Source organism: Drosophila eugracilis, unplaced genomic scaffold (assembly GCF_018153835.1).
Source record: "Drosophila eugracilis isolate 14026-0451.02 unplaced genomic scaffold, ASM1815383v1 contig_75, whole genome shotgun sequence".
NCBI lineage: Eukaryota > Metazoa > Arthropoda > Insecta > Diptera > Drosophilidae > Drosophila > Drosophila eugracilis.
In genome coordinates, this window is record NW_024573645.1 from 3081355 (window position 1) to 3099624 (window position 18270).

General features: G+C 46.3%; 6 protein-coding genes across 7 annotated transcripts; 4 read left to right on the forward strand and 2 right to left on the reverse strand.

Moving 5' to 3' along the window:
- Positions 1 to 34: 34 nt before the first annotated feature.
- Positions 35 to 7259, forward strand: LOC108116653 (nuclear pore complex protein Nup98-Nup96). The gene is made up of 9 exons (XM_017228644.2): positions 35 to 593; positions 655 to 3189; positions 3257 to 3775; positions 3844 to 4026; positions 4377 to 4549; positions 4611 to 4887; positions 4948 to 5956; positions 6013 to 6422; positions 6485 to 7259. Exons 1-9 carry the CDS (start codon positions 314 to 316, stop codon positions 6964 to 6966), a joined length of 5868 nt encoding a protein of 1955 aa, XP_017084133.2. The 5' UTR covers positions 35 to 313; the 3' UTR covers positions 6967 to 7259.
- A 72-nt stretch (positions 7260 to 7331) lies between these two features.
- Positions 7332 to 8528, forward strand: LOC108116654 (uncharacterized protein C11D3.03c). Its single transcript, XM_017228645.2, has 3 exons — positions 7332 to 7407; positions 7458 to 7603; positions 7685 to 8528. Exons 2-3 carry the CDS (start codon positions 7460 to 7462, stop codon positions 8366 to 8368), a joined length of 828 nt encoding a protein of 275 aa, XP_017084134.1. The 5' UTR covers positions 7332 to 7407; positions 7458 to 7459; the 3' UTR covers positions 8369 to 8528.
- A 164-nt stretch (positions 8529 to 8692) lies between these two features.
- On the forward strand, positions 8693 to 12586 carry LOC108116655 (helicase SKI2W). The gene is made up of 3 exons (XM_017228646.2): positions 8693 to 11087; positions 11143 to 12210; positions 12275 to 12586. The coding sequence occupies exons 1-3, from the start codon at positions 8766 to 8768 to the stop codon at positions 12476 to 12478; spliced, it is 3594 nt and encodes a 1197-aa protein (XP_017084135.1). The 5' UTR covers positions 8693 to 8765; the 3' UTR covers positions 12479 to 12586.
- On the reverse strand, positions 12536 to 13809 carry LOC108116658 (dnaJ homolog subfamily C member 8). The gene is made up of 3 exons (XM_017228649.2): positions 13652 to 13809; positions 13197 to 13517; positions 12536 to 13069 (listed from the first exon to the last, which is right to left on the reverse strand). Exons 1-3 carry the CDS (start codon positions 13718 to 13720, stop codon positions 12695 to 12697), a joined length of 765 nt encoding a protein of 254 aa, XP_017084138.1. The 5' UTR covers positions 13721 to 13809; the 3' UTR covers positions 12536 to 12694.
- Positions 13810 to 13918: 109 nt separating this feature from the next.
- Positions 13919 to 15185, forward strand: LOC108116659 (probable oligoribonuclease). The gene has a single exon (XM_017228650.1). The coding sequence runs from the start codon at positions 14121 to 14123 to the stop codon at positions 14772 to 14774; it is 654 nt and encodes a 217-aa protein (XP_017084139.1). The 5' UTR covers positions 13919 to 14120; the 3' UTR covers positions 14775 to 15185.
- LOC108116656 (lipid storage droplets surface-binding protein 1) lies at positions 15043 to 17396 on the reverse strand. 2 transcript variants are annotated; one of them, XM_017228647.2, is made up of 8 exons: positions 17293 to 17396; positions 16926 to 17224; positions 16652 to 16862; positions 16428 to 16505; positions 15879 to 16063; positions 15627 to 15817; positions 15389 to 15566; positions 15043 to 15329 (listed from the first exon to the last, which is right to left on the reverse strand). In XM_017228647.2, exons 1-8 carry the CDS (start codon positions 17294 to 17296, stop codon positions 15180 to 15182), a joined length of 1296 nt encoding a protein of 431 aa, XP_017084136.1. In that variant the 5' UTR covers positions 17297 to 17396; the 3' UTR covers positions 15043 to 15179. The 2 variants fall into 2 exon arrangements, with proteins under 2 accessions (XP_017084136.1, XP_017084137.1); XM_017228648.2 differs by lacking the exon at positions 16428 to 16505 and having other exon boundaries at positions 17293 to 17395.
- Positions 17397 to 18270: the final 874 nt, after the last annotated feature.

Here is an 18270-nt window from a genome sequence, read left to right on the forward strand (position 1 = left end):
TATTTTATCTTAGCGCTTCCGCGCTCCGGTCACACTCCTGTCTACATTTTCCTAACATCGTGAAAAAACGGCGCGCCATTTCACCATCCCGACTCGCTTTGTTTTCGCAGACTTGACAAAATTTTCCAGTGTTTATTTGTTCTAAGCACAGTCTGGGCAGCCCCCAACGTCCACAACAGGCTGCGCCGCCCCAGATTGCACAACGTGGTAAAATAAAAGAATTGGTCATTTTGATCGTTGACACTCGGACGAAGGACAAAGGAGGGGATCTATTAAGTATATGTGTGTTATCTGAACAGCGGCATTGAGCAACATGTTTGGTGGCGCAAAACCCAGCTTCGGAACCACTCCGGCGGCCACCAGTTTTGGCGGTTTTAGTGGCACCACGACAACGACTCCGTTTGGGCAGTCGACTTTTGGGAAACCGGCTGCTCCGGCCTTTGGAAACACCTCCACTTTTGCCGCCCAGCCTGCCCAACAATCGTTATTTGGTGCAACAGCTACGCCTGCTCAGCCTGCCGGAGGATTATTCGGTGCGAACACGTCTACCGGCTTCGGTAGCACGGCCGCAGCTCAGCCCACAGCATTTGGAGGTTAGAAACGATCAATTAAAGTCGTTTATTGTTACTTATGTTGCTACATCCTTCCTTGCAGCCTTTTCTCAACCGCAGCAAACTTCGAATATATTTGGATCCACCCAGACGGCTTCTAACACTTCCCTCTTTGGTCAATCGACACTTCCCGCCTTTGGAGCCGCTAAGCCAGCGATGACGGCCTTTGGACAGACGGCTGCTGCTCAGCCCACTGGCTCTTTATTCGGTCAACCGGCTGCCGCTACCAGCACCACGGGATTTGGGTCCTTTGGAACCGCGGCGCCGACAACCACGAGTGTTTTTGGAAGCGGCACCGCCTCGGCTTTTGCTCAACCACAGACTGCCGCAGTGGGGGCAACTGGAGTTAATACGGGCACCGCTGTGGTTAAGTACCAACCGACACTCGGCACCGATACTCTGATGAAGAGTGGCCAGCCCAATAGTGTGAACACAAAGCAGCACTGCATCACGGCCATGAAGGAGTATGAGAGCAAATCCTTGGAGGAGTTGCGCCTGGAAGACTATATGTGCGGGCGCAAGGGTCCACAGGCAGGTAGTGCTCCAGGTGCCTTTGGATTCGGAACTCAGGTGGCCCAGCCTGCCCAGCCAGCAGCTGGTGGATTATTTGGCAACACAGCGCAACCAAGTACGGGTTTGTTTGGACAAACAGTGACCGAGAATAAGAGCATGTTTGGTACCACCACCTTTGGACAACAACCGGCAACCAACAGCGCGTTTGGGGCTCCGGCCCAACAAAACAACTTCCTACAGAAACCTTTTGGTGCCGCGACCACCACGCCATTTGCCGCTCCGGCTGCTGATGCCTCAAATCCGTTTGGAGCCAAGCCCGCCTTTGGTCAGGGAGGAAGCTTGTTTGGACAGGCCCCTGCGACCAGTGCAGCTCCTGCTTTCGGACAGACCAATACCGGATTTGGCGGCTTTGGCACCACCGCCGGTGCAACGCAGCAGACTTCACTATTCGGAGCTCCACCCGCCACCGATCCAAATAAATCCGCCTTTGGGCTAGGCACCGCTGCTCCAGCAGCCACATCAGGTTTTGGATTTGGAGCTCCGGCCACAAGTACAGCAGGTGGAGGACTCTTTGGGAGCAAGCCAGCTACCAGCTTCGCGGCCCCCGCTTTTGGAGCCACCTCCACGGCCAGCACTCCGTTTTCCAGTTTTGGTTTAAATACCAGCACAGCAACAACTGGAGGAGGTCTTTTCAACTCGGGATTGAACAAGCCAGCAACATCCGGATTCGGAGGATTTGGAGCTACGAGCGCAGCACCACTTAATTTCAATGCAGGCAACACGGGCGGATCGCTTTTTGGGAATACTGCCAAGCCAGCAGGAGGACTTTTCGGAGGAGGAACTACAACCTTGGGTGGCACAGGAGCTGCACCAACGGGTGGACTATTTGGAGGCGGTACTAGTAATTTCGGAGGAGTTGGAGGATCCCTTGGCGGCGGCTTTGGAATGGGTACTAATAACACATTAACTGGAGGTCTAATGGGTGCTCAGCCAACAATAGGTATAATGACGCCCTCGCATCAGCCCATACATCAACAGATCTTGGCCAGGGTTACTTCGCCGTATGGAGATTCTCCCATTTTCAAGGATCTGAAGCACAGCGACGAGTCAGATGCAACCAGGGCCACAAATCCAGCTGCCCAGCAGGCTGTACTAGACATGACCAACAACCAGTACAAGATTGCCACTAAAGACAGTCCGGCTCCAGTGAAGGTGAAGGCCCTGGGCAGTACTTTAAATAGAAAATCGCTCTTTGATGGCCTCGAGGAGTTCGATGCTACTGTGGAGGGCTTCAATCTCAAGCCCAATGCCAAGCGTTTGGTTATCAAACCCAAAAATAAGAACGTAGAAAGCGGGAATCCCTCCAGCTCGATTGGAAGTGGCCCTAACACACCGCAGTCTCGCTCCAAAGTGGGTACTCCTGGCAAGGAACGAGAATCTTTTACCGGAGTTATTCCTAGTGAACCACTAGCACCAGCAGGAAACTCGCCTGGAGCAGTAAATGGGAGGGATAGCCAGGATATCAGTCGCCGTGAGTCATGGTTGCATCCAAACAATCTGGAAAAGGTGCGCCAGCATAATATTCAGACCGGATTGGATCAGGGATCGCCACATAATAGCACTCTTAATGAGTTGGTGCCACGCAAGCCTCTGGATACATACCGCCCATCATCCACCGTTCGCCTCTCTGTGTCCACCATCCCGGAAAACCCGTTCGAGGATCAAGCTAGCGTCATTGCACGACGGGAAACATTCACTTCGGAGCAGGCCAATGAGAGCGTTCTCTCCAGCAGGTCTCATGAGGCGGACGATTCTACAGCGAGCCGATCTCGACTTGCCATTGAGGCAGCTGCTGCAGAGGGCGCAGACTACGAGGCCCATCCCACAGGCATTGTTCTGCGACGTGTGGGCTACTACACAATTCCATCGCTGGACGACCTTCGCTCCTATCTGGCAGAGGACGGATCCTGTGTGGTGCCAAACTTCACGGTGGGTCGAGAAGGTTACGGCAATGTTTTCTTCGGCAAGGAGATGGATGTGGCTGGCTTAAACATCGATGAGATTGGTAAGTGTATTTTTTTTTGATTTACCTTGCTGTAACTTAAAGAACTTTGTATCACCAACGTCTGCAGTCCACTTCCGCAATAAGGAGATCATAATTTATCCCGACGACGAAAACAAGCCACCTATTGGTCACGGCTTGAACCGAGACGCACAAGTCACTTTGGACCAAGTGTGGCCCTTAGATAAGACTAAGCATGAGGCTATAAAAGAGCCACAACGCTTGCTCGAGATGGACTGGGAGGGCAAGTTGCGGCGGGTGTGCGATAAGAACGATACGCGCTTTATCGAATACCGTCCGGAAACCGGCAGTTGGGTCTTCCGTGTCAAGCACTTCTCCAAGTATGGCCTGGGTGAAAGCGATGAGGAGGACGAGGTGCCCACCGATCCGAAAAAGGCTAAAATGACAGCGCTTGAGGCCCAACAGCGGGCGACCGCAGAAAAGATGACACTTAACTCATTGCGCCAGGCGCAGAAAATTTCGGAGGATTCAGCCCGTAATTTGAATCCAAAGGTTTTGTTTGCTGGAGTAGCCAGCGGATTCCGTCCAATGGATGACTCCGCCGAGTTCCTGCTAATGGATAAAACACGTAAGTAGAAATTCTTTAAATAAACTGTAGTTTTATTAGATGTAATTTGGATTTATATGAATTTGCAGAATTTTTTCAAGCCGGCGGCAACTCAGATTTCTCTATGTTTGATGCACCGCGTCACCGACCAGTTGTTACCAGCCCCACGGCTGCTCTGGCCCAGGATATGGTCGGCAACGAGCCGCACAAAATGCAATTGATGAAGTCATCTTTTTTCATAGAGGACAATGCCACCGAGGATGAACCCATGGGTAGGTGGACCATATCTTGATGTCTTTAAATCAAGGATAAATGAAATGTTATATATTTTTTGTAGTATCTAGATCCTTTAATCTTGTTTCATTTTTGTTAATATTTATTCAATTGTTAGCTTTCTAAAAGTATTACATATATTACATATTTAAAAAATAATGTTTAAAACAAAGAAATAAATAGAAGCACAAATAATGAAGGGTTTTCAATTATTAAATTTCCTTTTAAACCGAATAATTTTGCTCAGTTCAACGACAAATCATTATCATTATATTTATACCAGTTCAAATCATTTTAAAATCATTTCACAATCACTATACATTTCCAAATTACCCATGAATCTTTTCAGAGCCTGCTGGACGACTTCGTCATCGCAAGTTTTTCAATGCCGAACCTAATGCCTGGAAAGATGGGGCCTCTGAAAGCTCGAGTCAATACGATTTTGGGCACCCATCACCGGCTCTGCCGGTCTCATCGTCTGTCTCTGAGGCCAGCTTGATGTGTGATGCACATTACGAAGAGGTACATCTTAGAACCTTTGACCTCTGATCACAAACTCATTACTCATTCATCCGTTTTTTAGACTTCTTCAATGGGAACTGGGAGCATTGTGACAGCTGTAAAGGAAAAAAAAACTGAATCGACGAAAGCCTTTAAGTTTGTGTGCAAACCAAAAGTGGCACCTGTTAAGGTACATGCCACTACCGTTCCCTTGCCTCGATCCATTGCACATAAAATGCGCGATATGTGGATTGCCGATCTGGGATTCTACAAGGGACGTAGCTTCAAGCTTAGTTTCGGCCCACAAAACTCGTTGGTGATTCCCAGCACGTTCAACAATATGCGCAGCCTTAAAGAATGTAAGTAAAATATATCGAAACGAATGAAAAGTCTAAATTTATTCTATTTGGTTATTTTAGTTACTGGACCATTCCTGCCCGCCTCCATGGTTTTCGCTCCCCGCTTAGCCACCGATATGTCACCCAATGTAATGCAGCTGGTGAAATTTAACATGGTCAAAGGAAATGAGGGTATCCGAGAGAGCATTATTCCTCATCTAGAGGTTCAGCTAAGCAATTGCGTGTCTGTAAAAGAAGACAATGAGTGCCCGTGGTTGCGTTCCGACAGCGGAACAAAATTAGTTTCCAAGCACTTCTCCGAGGCGCTTAAGCAGAGAAACGCTGGGCTAAAGGAGGACTACGCTGTGTCTGTGTGGTCGCTTCTCTTTGCGCTCTGGGGTGATCATGATGAGTTGGTAGACCTGGAAAAGAACTCTCACTATATGGTCATGTGCCGACGCAATCTACTTTCCGAATGGCTTGAAAATACACTGATGGGCAAGGATCTGCTCTCGAAGAAGGTTAGCACCCAAAGCTACCTAAATCATATGTTGGAATTGCTAAGCTGCCACCGAGTAAATGAGGCTTGTGAGTTAGCTTTGAGCTATGATGACGCCAACCTAGCTCTCGTGCTGGCCCAACTTAGTTCCGGTGCTGTCTTCCGGTTGCTGATGGAGGAGCAGCTGTATGCCTGGCAGCAAAGTAAGTCGGATAAATACATTGACCTGGAGCGTCTTAAGATGTACATGCTTGCTGCCGGAGTTCCGATGATGCGGTCATCTCATGGAGCCATCAATTTGCTGGAGGACCACAACTGGCTGACAGTTCTGGCCTTGCAACTGTGGTACTTTACAGCCCCCACCTCGACTATTACGGACGCCCTCAATGCTTATAACAGCGCCTTCCAAGCGGAGGAGTTATATGCCGAGCCACCGAGCCCCAGCTACAAGGACGCACCCACTGATACTAAGAAACCAATCTATGACCTGCGCTACCACGTGCTGCAGCTGTACTCCAAGCGAATGCATTCCCTGGAAGAAACCCTCAATCCGATTACACACACCGCCGATCCCATGGACTTTCGTTTAAGGTACGTTTAAAGATAGTTAGTTAATTTCCAAATTCAATTATATTTTCAAATTTTAGTTGGCTGCTTTTACAAACTCTGCGAGCTCTCGGTTACCACCATTGTTCTCCTTTGGTGGAGGCTCGCATCTCAGTGGATTTCGCTAGCCAACTGGAGAATGAAGGCCTCTGGCACTGGAGCATATTTGTTCTGCTGCACATTAAGCGAAGGCCTCACAGAGAACGAGCAGTTCAGCAAATGCTCCAGCGAAACGTCAGCGTGTCCGCTAAGGTGCCTCTAAATGCCGAAGAGCGCTTTGTCGTCGAAGAGTTGGGAGTTCCGATGTCGTGGGTGGACTATGCGAAGGCCGTCAAGGCAGGATCGTCAGGAAAGCATCATCTTCAAGCGAAGTATCTGCTAAAGGCTAAACAATTTGCACTAGCGCACGATGTAATTTTCCAACACATTGCTCCCGATGCCATTATAAACGGTTAGTTCATTATTGATATTAGTTTTTGACGATATTTAAGAGATCATCTTATAATCCATCAGGAAAAATGGAATACCTCCACAGTTTGCTAATTCAGTTTGAAGACCCAGAAGGGAGCAGCATCCGAGTGCCCAACTGGGCCAACCAGGGTCAGATATTTTTGGATTATATCGATATCAGTACCAAGTTTAAGCAGATCCGTAATGTGACCAACATTGCGGACCTCAATGCGCGCTGGGAGACTCTTAAGCCACAGCTCAGTGAACCATGTTCGCGAATCAGTCTGCTGCCGTGTCCCACATCCAAACACCGGCTCTGCCAAAGTGAGATCGCGCAGAGCCTCAGCTGTCTTGTGCACGGGATGTGCATTGTCTGCCCTGAGATGGAGCCATCCTCTGTGCTTAAAGTCGCTCTAGAACGACTGCCGCTACCGCAGGAATTTTCCTCTAAGGAGCTGCGCATCTGGCTGGAGGAGCTTATGGAAAAGATGGAGAACGATAAACCATTTAACGAGCAGCCACAGCCCACCATGATGGAGACATAGGCACAGTAGACTACAAAGTTTGAAGATACAATGTTTAGTTTAGGTTCGAATTAACTTAGGTATTATCAATTGATTAGCATCTCCCTCGCAAACGAAAGAAAGCCAGATGTAGGATAGATTCGAGAACGGCATCATACATTCATGATTGCTTCATAGTTAAAAACGTTTTGTCAGGAAAGACCAGAAAAATTATAGTTTTTTGTTGATATGTTTAATTAATTTCATTTTGATTGCTCGAGTTTTATAAATTTAGTGTTACTAAAAAGTAAATAAACTGTGTTTTTAACAACGATTAACGAATTGTGATCATTTAAAATCCGATAGAGCAAAGCTGTGCCTATCGAAAGCTTTTAGAGAGCTAACCTGCTCTGACCAGCTGTAAAGCTAGATCAGTTGGAACTTGGTGACTGATAAGACCACAACGTATTTAATCTTTTAAAGGTAAGTAGTTTCTTACCTGCTGTTTTCAGTGACAAATATTTTCTGTGTAGTCATGGCCGCTGTTACTCCCCTTGCTGCTGCTGCTCCCGCTCCATGGTGCGGGCGGGATTCCAAGCCCCGCACCTTTGAGAAACACTTGCCTGTGGTCTGTTATGATAAACCTGAGGCATCGATTGTTTCCAAGGAAGAATACGATGTAAGTTACGCGACATATTCTCTATGAAATACTCTTAGTCCCTGGAGAAATATTTAATTCTAACCCATTGAGAGATTTCAGGATAAACGCTATCAAGCTCTGACTGGCGATCTTGTACAGACAGTAGTCGTGCCCAAGAGAGAGGCCCGCACCTGGACAATGCAGAAGGGCGACTTATGCCGAGTGACCGTGAACGAAGGCTCCCAAGTGGGCGACATGAACTTTTGGAACCTGGAGAACACCGCCGAGCGCTTCTACTCAGGAAAGACGCGTCAGCTGCACTCGTCGCACCTGCGCGTTTACGATCGTCTGTGGAGTTGCCTCCCCTACTTGCGTCCGATGGCTACCTTTGTGTTTGACTCCCTCGCCGCGTATGGAATCGATGAGGATGGTGGTGCCCTGCACGACGTGATTGGAACTCGCTGCGACGATTACACCTACAAGTTAATCACAGGCAATGATCGGGTGGGCAGCTGTCACAGTTCATTGGTCAAGGCGGTGGTAGAGGAGCGCGGACTGACAGAGCAGGATGTGCACGACGTTTGGAATATATTTATGTGTACCGGATTCACCAAGGATACGCAGCAATATTTCTGCAAGCCAAGTCCCGCTCGTAAGGGGGATTTTATTGAGTTCGTGGCCGACATGAATCTTCTGGTGGCCTTGAGCGCCTGTCCGCAAGGGGATGTCTCTATCCAGGTGGGCGCAGAAGTCCCAGACGACAAGTGTCACCCCCTCAAGGTCGAGGTGTTCCGCCGAAAGTAACTAGACTAGTCTGGAGAAACCTGATTCTTACACTGTGCCATGAATGTAAACAATGTATAAGAGATGACCAAGATCAGTTGTAATGTAGGTGACGAAATACTATTGCCGGAGCTTCACACTTGCTTACAAATATTTTATTAAATATTGAATTTTTGCATTATTCCTATTTGTTTTTGTAATATATTTGGGAATCAGATTATCATTTTTATTATATTTTAATATAATTATAAATAATTTAATTTCAACGCACCCTAGGTAGAAATCGGCACGCGACTGATTCTCGATTTTTAGGGTGACCAGTCAATCGAAATTTTCTGCCGACTCTTTTGTTGTCTGTTTACTCGACTTTTTGGCAAATGCCAAACAAACTAATTTTCGCTAGGAACAAACAAATAAAATGAGTGAGATCAGGGGTGAAGAGAACCTCGAGAGGCTGCGCAACTATATTCTGCATCCGGAACTTTCCCTTCACAATCCGTTACCGGATGTTTTGCCCCGAAAATTTGATGCGATGCGCCTGTTGCATGTGCCGCGCTGTCCGGGTAGCACCAAGCTGGCTCCTCGTAGGGATCAGAATGGCCAGATACTTGAGTTCGTGGAGGTGGACCTAGAGGATGTGGGCGCTAATGCAAACAACTCGATGTCCATGCAAAGAGAACCGGGTTTGCTGGAAGAAGCGACGCGTGGCTCCCACTCTAACTTTCCTTTTTGGCCGGGTGGATTTGACGAGCAGCGCCAGCAGATCGCCGCCCTGGATGTGGAAAATTTCCAATTCGGGGACAAGCTTTTAACAGTGCCACCAGGCTTTAGCGCTGGTTACGACTTCTCCAAATCGCAACCTGTATCCCTGCCACCTGTGGTCTCTGATCACTCTAATGTGGACTTACTGGAAAACCTAGAGCAGGATCTGGACGTCCAGGAGTGGATGAAGATCACACGTACTGAGGAATCAAGCTCTTCTGCAGTCTCTGCAGATCCTAGCCAACAGAAAGTGCAATTTCCCTCAGAGGAGTTCCAGGATGTAGACGATCAGATCATGAAGGCTGATCTGAAACCTGTGCTCAACATCTCCACCACCACGAAGAACTTTAAGAGTGACTGGGCCGAGATGATGGATATTAGCCATCCGATCAACGATTTTAAGGAGCAAATACCATGCCCAGCTATGGAGTTCCCGTTCGAATTGGATGTTTTTCAGAAGCAGGCCATCCTCAAGCTGGAGCAGCGTCAGTATGTCTTTGTTGCAGCCCACACCTCAGCTGGAAAGACTGTAGTAGCAGAATATGCTATAGCCCTATCTAAGAGAGATCTTACCCGAACCATTTACACATCGCCCATAAAGGCGCTATCTAATCAAAAATATCGCGACTTCCGGAAGACCTTCAAGGATGTAGGACTCATAACCGGTGACCTGCAGATCGAACCCACAGCCTCCTGTTTGATTATGACCACCGAAATCCTGCGCTCCATGTTGTATTGCGGTAGCGAAGTCACGCGAGATTTGGAGTGGGTGATCTTTGACGAGGTGCACTACATCAACAACCCGGAGAGAGGTCACGTCTGGGAAGAGGTCATTATTCTCCTACCTGATCATGTCAATATCATTATGCTGAGTGCGACGGTCCCGAACACAATGGAACTGGCGGATTGGGTTGGAAGCACCAAGAAGAGAAAGGTTTATGTGATTAGTACTTTGAAAAGACCAGTGCCATTAACACACTTCCTCTACACTGGTGCCGGGGGAAAGAGTCGTGACGACATCTTCCTGCTGGTGGATTCTCAAGGCAAATATCTTCAGGGTAACTACGAAAAGGCTGTGGAGCGCAAAAAGGAGATGCAGGGCAAAGCCAAGGGCGGTGGAGGTGGTCCAAATAACTATGTGAATGCTAAACAGGAGCAGTACACCTGGATCGGACTAATTGACTTTCTCAGGCGAAACAACAAAATGCCAGTTGTTGCCTTTACCCTGTCACGAAATAGGTGTGATTCTAATGTGGCCGCTCTGCAGTCGGTGGATCTCAATACCGAAAAAGAGAAAGGTGCAGTGCAGAAGTTCTTCCTGCAATGCCTGGCCAAGCTAAAGCCACCGGATCGCACTATCCCCCAGGTCCTCGTGCTTAAAGATGCCTTAGAGCGAGGTATCGGCGTGCATCATAGCGGTATCCTGCCGATTCTCAAAGAGATAGTGGAGATGCTCTTCCAGAATGGTCTGGTGAAGCTGCTCTTTGCCACCGAAACATTTGCCATGGGCGTCAACATGCCCGCCCGCACCGTGGTCTTTGACTCTTGCAAGAAATTTGACGGTCTAGAGATGCGTAATTTAAAACCGGGAGAGTACATACAAATGGCCGGCAGGGCAGGACGCCGTGGACATGACGAGACGGGAACTGTGATCATACTGTGCAAAGGAAACGTGCCACCGTCGATGGAGCTACGTCCAATGATCCTTGGCCTACCTGAGAAGCTACAATCACAGTTCATTCTGCGCTATGCGGTGATCCTCACATGCCTGCGCATTGAGAGTATAAAGGTGGAGGATATCATGCAGTTTAGTTTTAAGGAGTTCAACCAGAAGCTACAGTTGCCCACACAGCAGAAACAACTGCGCGTGGCCGAAGATAAGTTCGCCATGCTTCCAAATCTCGGCGAGCACCTACAACCTCTCGTGAACTTCTACGACAAGGCAGTGGAGTATTGGAAGGAGAAGCACCGTATTATGGTGGGTTTAGACCACAGAACATTTTGTATAATCCTAATATTTCCATTCCATCTAGAAATTCATTGTAACCCAGGCCAAGATCCAGAAGGAGCTGAAGGTTGGCCGCGTCATTGTTATCACCCAGGGCAAACACTACAACAAACTGGCCATTTTACTCAACATTAAATCCGTCCCAGGCAAGGATACTGTATATAAAGTACTGGTGTTGGACCATCAGTTCAAGGCAAAAGATAGCGACACTCTTCAGCGGGGCGAGCTCTATTACAAAATAATCTCTCTCACGCCCAATAACAAAATATTCCAGCCAGAAGGAATTGGAGGACACACTGTTCTCGACATTAAGGCCACGGACATTATAAGCATCACCAAGAGCACAATAAAAGTCGATGCAGATGTAATTATCCGAAATTGGGAACAACGGCAGCTGGAGCGCTTTAAGGATACTCCACCAGGTGGATCCGTTGTCAAGGCTGTAACTGATCTTTATCAATTGAATGAGAGTCACATTGCCAACCCGGATAACATCAAGTACGTTAACCTGTCCAAGGAGATAAACGTGAATGCCGACAGCGAGGTAGCAATGTTAAACTACGTAGACCACCTTTGCCGCCAAGTGGGTGATTTGCTGCCTCATACCAACATCGCCGGTTTCGAGCAGGAGTTTGCAAAGGTCTACGAGCGCCGAATGCTAGAGATCCACATCGAAGAGCTGCGCTTCAAGAACTCAGCTAAAAGCTTGACTCTCTATCCGGATTACTGCAACAAGCTGCAAGTTCTTCGGGCCCTTAAATACATAGATGAACTGGATGAGGTAACACTCAAGGGTAAGGTTGCCTGTGAGATGGGCCAAAATGAACTTTTGATCACGGAGCTTATTCTGTGCAACATGTTTAACGATCTCGAGCCGGCTGAGATAGCCGCACTGCTCTCGGGCCTTGTCTTCCAGGCGAAGATCCAAGGCGAACCGGTTATACCGGAGCCGTTGAAGAAGTGTGTGGCAGCCTTTGAGCAAATCAACGATACAATTCTTGCCGAAGAGCAGCGCTTCCAGGCTGCCATCGAGGCCGAAAACCGTCTTAACTTTGGTTTGCTTGAGGTGGTATACGAGTGGGCCAGGAACAAGGTAAGGCGCCTCTATTTCAGCCACTAACTCTTGAAGTATAATTCACTCTTAACTTGATCCACAGCCCTTTGCTGAGATTATGAAACTGACCGAAGTTCAGGAGGGCATCATCGTTAGATGTATCCAGCAGTTGGACGAAACTCTGCGTGATGTAAAAACGGCCGCCATACGAATTGGCAATCCTGGACTGCAGTCCAAGATGGAAGAGGCGTCGGCTGCCATTAAACGCGATATTGTGTTCACTGCATCCCTTTACACGGAACTGTAGGCTTTGAATAAGAAGGATGCCCAGCCATCTATCGTTAGAGGAAAGACAAGATATATATGTGATTTCTTATATCTATACTTTATGCACGTGTCAATTACAATTCCAAAGGATACTTATATAAAAATGTAAAAATATTTATGAGCAACGCGACGCGGGGAGGCAGGCAGAGGTGGTCTGGCGTTGATGAAGGAAGCAGCGCCGCGCTGGGAAGCAATATTATCGCGACTCTGGCTTGAACTTAGGTGGCACCATCATGCCAGTCATATGTTTTTGTTTTTTGGCTTTCTTGGACTTGCCTGCGCCTGATTGGAAGTCATGCCAGCTATTTACTCGGCTTTGACGCGACTCCTCGAAATTCTGTTGCCACTCACGATCCGCCTTTACCCGCTCCTCCTCCTCAATTTCCGTTTCGCGCTTTCGCTTGCGCTCCTCCTGGTCGCGCTGGTCGAGCTTCTGGCGCCGACGTTCCATATCAGCGAATAGCTTCATTACCATCACGTAAATGGCGTGCTTGTACTTTGTGGGATCGTCCTCGGGTATTGGCTCGTTTGGCCGACCCTCCTTTTTGAGCTTTTTTCGCTTTTCTGCAATCTGAAAGGGACGTAAAAAAACAATTAAATATGGTTGTATATAATAAATCGACTTTAGAAATTTTTATTCCGTGGCTGTGAGCTAACGGCTATCCTAAAAAAACAATTCTGAGAGATTAAATACTCACCATTTGATCCGTTCGCCCCTTGGCCTCCTCGTACACCTCCAGACACCTTTTACGCGTTAGTTCGTTCTCCAGGATCTTCCAGGAACGCGACACAATATCGAATGCCAATTGAGCGCGCTCCTGGTTGTCGGGATTCTTGTCTGGATGGACGAGGATCGACAAGGTGCGGTAGCGTTTTTTTATGTCAGCCACCTCGACCTCGGGCTCAATTTGGAGCACCTCGAACGGATTGAGATTGAAGTAAGTTGAACCTGGACGAAGTAAACGATCAATTTGTTGAGAAGGAGTTAAAACTGAATCACGTTTTTCAATTTCTTTCACCTGCAATATAGGCACAAAATCATTTATTCAAGTGTACATAATAATAATGTTTTAGTTTATTTTGAGCGGCCGCCCATGGGAGGAGCCACCTTCAGTGTAAAAACTGAGCAAGCGGTTTCACCCGCCTCACTTACTTCTGAGTAAAAGTCCTCGAATGTCTCCTGGGAGGTTCCCGGTTGGTCTCTTGCCGAAGAGGTGGACATGCTGCGATAATAGCAACGTTTTTTGCGTTTTCCCTATAACAATATTTGATAAAAATGTCAGTTCTGTACCAGAGTCAAAAGTATGACCGCGCTTGCTTTGTTAAGAAATACCTATGTTATACTTTTAAAATGGATCCAACTTAAATCGTTATCAAACGTGCTATAAAAATAGATTTCTGGCGGAGTATATTTTCAGGTGCACATGCTGACAAATTAATTTAAAGAATAATAAAAGACACACACAAGACTTAAAGATAATTAGAGGATTCCTTTATTTTAGTGTTGAAAAACGTAACTTTGGTGTACTTGTTATTATCAAAGAATTATCGAATAATTATCGTACACATGGTGCCCGCCTGGTTTCGCTAGTTAAATAATACAACTCGAGCATAAACAATAAATGCTCTCTCAACTGCAACGTTTTGGATTGCTGGTGAGTAGGCGGATCCCCGGAATTCAAAGTTCCGTGGTGTCCAATTCATCTATCAAAATGAGCAGCAGCCATAGCGTAGATGGCGTGGATACCGACATCGTTTGGATGGACCTGGAGATGACTGGGTTGGACATAGAAAAGGACAAGATACTGGAAGTGTCCTGCATCATCACGGACAAGGACCTAAACGTGAAGTCCGAGGGACCCTGCTTTGCCATTAACCATCCGCAGGAGGTTTATGACACCATGACCGCGTGGTGCATTAAGCACCACAACGAATCCGGTCTGGTGGATCGCTGCAAGGACTCCGATGTTAAGCCCGAACAGGCATCCGACCTGTTGCTATCATATCTCAAATCGAATATCCCAAAACGTGTTTGTCCCCTCGCCGGAAACTCGGTCTACATGGACCGGCTGTTTATTAGAAGATTCATGCCAGCGGTGGATGACTATTTGCATTATCGCATCGTGGATGTGTCCACCATCAAGGAACTGTGTAAGCGATGGAGTCCTGATGTTGAGAAGTCCGCCCCCAAAAAGACATTTGCCCATCGTAGTCTAGACGACATACTGGAGAGCATAAACGAGCTCAAGCATTACAAAGCTAACTTTTTTAAGTAATTTAAAAAATGTGTTAAAAAATTTTACTGAAGAATCGTTATCTTAAACCTGTGTTGCTGCCACTTAATTTAAATATCGATAGTTAATGTAGTTGGAATGGACATGGATGTCAAAGGATGTCGCTATTAATCATCCTCAGGAGACTGTAAGATAACTTCTGATTTGCTAATATTTCATCGTGTAATTTGATTGATTTGAAGATCATTTTCTCGTAGTATTTTGGTAAGCAATAGTTTCCATTAAATTTGTAAAGAAAGATTCTATGATATTTGGCTTAAATTATTGGCAAATGCATTTTGTAAAAAAAAGATATACAATATAGTTTACTGAATTTTCCGTATATGCACGGAGAAACAGAACTCTATCATAAGAAATAAGAATACGATTGCAATAAAGAATTCAATGCTAGTAGACGCCGTTGATGTTATTGTGGGCGGCTGGGTAATGGTTCGGCTCCTGCCTTCTCCGCGAGGATCTGTGATTGGAATTGGCGCTGTCGCTGCCCGTCACCTTCTCGGCTTCGATGCGTCCGGATAGAAAGCTGGCAACACGTTCCTAAAGGATACATTTTCAATGATTTTCAATTTAAAGTCAAATAAGATTTTCATTCTTACCAGGTAGCTGTTGGTCATACCCTGCAGGCTACCATAGAACGCCAGCATACGCTTGAAGAGAGATTCGGCTTCCTCCTTGGATATGGTCTTCACCTTGTCCAGTCGGGAGATTGTGATAATGCGGTGGTTGATATATATAATTTGGTGAGCCACCTCTGTTGTTGTGTGCGCCAAATTTCTGTAGGAATTGAAGTGGGTACAGTTTGGAGAGCTAAGTTTTCTTCTGTGTCCTACTAACCTGGGTATATTGGCTGCCACATGGGCACTGAAATTCACCAAGTGCACCACTCTTCTGGCCGATTCACGTGTTAGAAGAACTATCAACTGTTCTAGAGTAGCGGGTCTGGCTTGATTCTCGGGTTCATCGGCACTCAGATACACCCACAGTTCCTTGGCCTTTTGAACGGCCTGTTTGGGATCGGTAGCAATCTAAAAAATACATATGTTCTTTTTATTTATGGGTATGTGAGCGAAAACCTTGTATACTAACCAGTTCAGCAGCATATATGAGCACATGGATCGCCTCCTTGCTCTGTTTCTTAAGGGCTCGCGCCTCGGCGATGGTTCTTTGGGTTAGTCGGCGCTTCAGCTTGCGGGAGAATCGTTGACCGTGATGGATCGCCTTAATGGCGCCCTTCTCATTCGGCACCACTTCGTTATCATCCTCCTGCGGAGCTGGAAAGCAAATATTTCGAATGTGTTAGTACCCAACTCCATGCCAATTCGATTTTTGTATTTTCTTTTGCTGTGTAACCACGAGAGCGGATCTTGGCCGATCCCGGCTAGAGCTTATCACGTCTTTCTTTGGCTTTAGATTTCAATGAATTCGCAATTCCCAAGAGATAACCTCCCCGACAACGTCGGCATTTAAAAATACACTATGAGATGACTGCATCTCGGAGTGATTTGCCTAAAGATTAACATTAAAAATGGTTTGATTTTGCTCAACAAACATTCATGTTTTTTTTAGTTTTCTTATAGTCTGATGTATTTATAAGGATGTTTTTAGTAACTTATAACATGAAGGAATCATACTAACTTTTTTGGCCAAGCATTCGTGTTAAGTGCAGTCGAATCGGCGTTATATGACCATCCAGGGTCGAAAGCAATTTTTGAACTACAATAATTTTGAATAAATAAAATTTTTAAATCAAATTTGCTTTAAAGAAATCGCGTTTAAACTATCAAAATAATATACGAAATTTTTACAGAAATCGAACTCTCTCATAGTGTTAACATTTAAGAGATAACCCCAAGACTCACCATCGGTCTGATCTTGGTCCGTTTGAATGGGCACTAGGTACTTGTCCACGAACTTGTCGCCGGCTGTGAAGGCTCCATCAAGGCGATCTGCGGCGTAGGTGGTCAGTGGGCTCTCCAGAACGGCGTTCCCAATCTGTTTGACAGAGTCAGCGCGCTTCAGGACTGGACGTACTAGGTGATCCGACATATATTCTTTGGTGTTCCAGTACATCTTTATGAAAAGAAGGATGTCCTTATGTCAGGGAATTGGGGAGAGTAACCAGCCTTTTCTTACCATTTCAGGTGGCAGATAGACCAGTGGGATGCGTTGCTCCAGGATGTCCAGACTTTTGCACATTACGTTATCCAATCTCTGAATAGAGGGCTCAAAAAGCTTGACCGCCGGCTGGATGGTTTCATAGGCTGCCGAAATGGTGGCCTCGGCGGTCTCAAAGTACCACGAGAAGAGCCTATTGTTGTTTTTGACCTTGTCGTAGATGGTTTCCACTCGCTTTACGCTGGACTCCACCAGGGGAATGGAGCCAATGCGATCGACGGCCTCCAAGTGGAGTCCACTCCCGCTGGTTGCAGTTGCTAAGTGGATGAGAAGGAGCAAATTATTATAAGGGGGATAATCTTCCCTCATAGCGCATGTCACTAACCCATTTTTGTTGTGATTTCTTTGGAATACGGAATCGATGAGTGAACTGTTGCTGTCGCCGGCTCAATTGATACTGGCAGGCCTCCGATCGAGCTGCTCCCATATAGACTTGATTCTGAAATCGGCCAGTCTGATCATGCTTGGAGCCCAAGCTGACCTTTGCCATCTTGATAAGGCACGAACGGAGGCACAAACACCGTGCACCTAGACACTTTGCCGGACTTATCAGCCAACACGCCATTCATACTAGTAAGAGGATCCAAAGTTCAAACGGATCATATAAGTGGCTGCAGCGCTTAGGAACTCCGTGCATGTGAATCACATTCCTGTGATACCTGTACAGTAGTCATAATCGCGCCATAAATCACCCGATTAGCAACGATAATTGCTAAAATTGGTGTGCTAATTCGGTGACAAGTGACGAAAAGGTCCAAACTGCATCGGGATGAATAATAGCGGGGGCGTTCGGGTTCGGGTTCGTTGTGCTCGTTTTTCCAGTTCCAGACGGCCGTTAATGTTAACCCTCTAAAATCCAAGTGTTTAAGTCAATACATACATAAAAAACTACAAAATAAATCTTTACCTAAGGAAATTAAATTGTCTTTATAGTTTAAAACAATCGACAACGGATTTCTACTTTTTTTCTGAAAATTTAACTTCATTACAACACCTATTCCAATTGAATATGGACTATCAATACTGTTATTTATTTATAAAATTACATAGACGGGTTAATCTTTTACAGCTCTTTGTTGTCTGGGGTTGTGTCGTAAAGATGCAAGAGACGAATAGGCCTTAAACAAACGAAGAACTGTACGAATATCACTTTAAACAAGAATTGCCGATATTATTAAATGAAAAAAATCATTAAATAAACAACAAAAAAGGCACAGTTTACTGATTAATACAAAACATAAATCTTGCAATCTAGTTAATAGAATAAAAAGTTAATAGAAATGAAATCGATATAAATGTTATT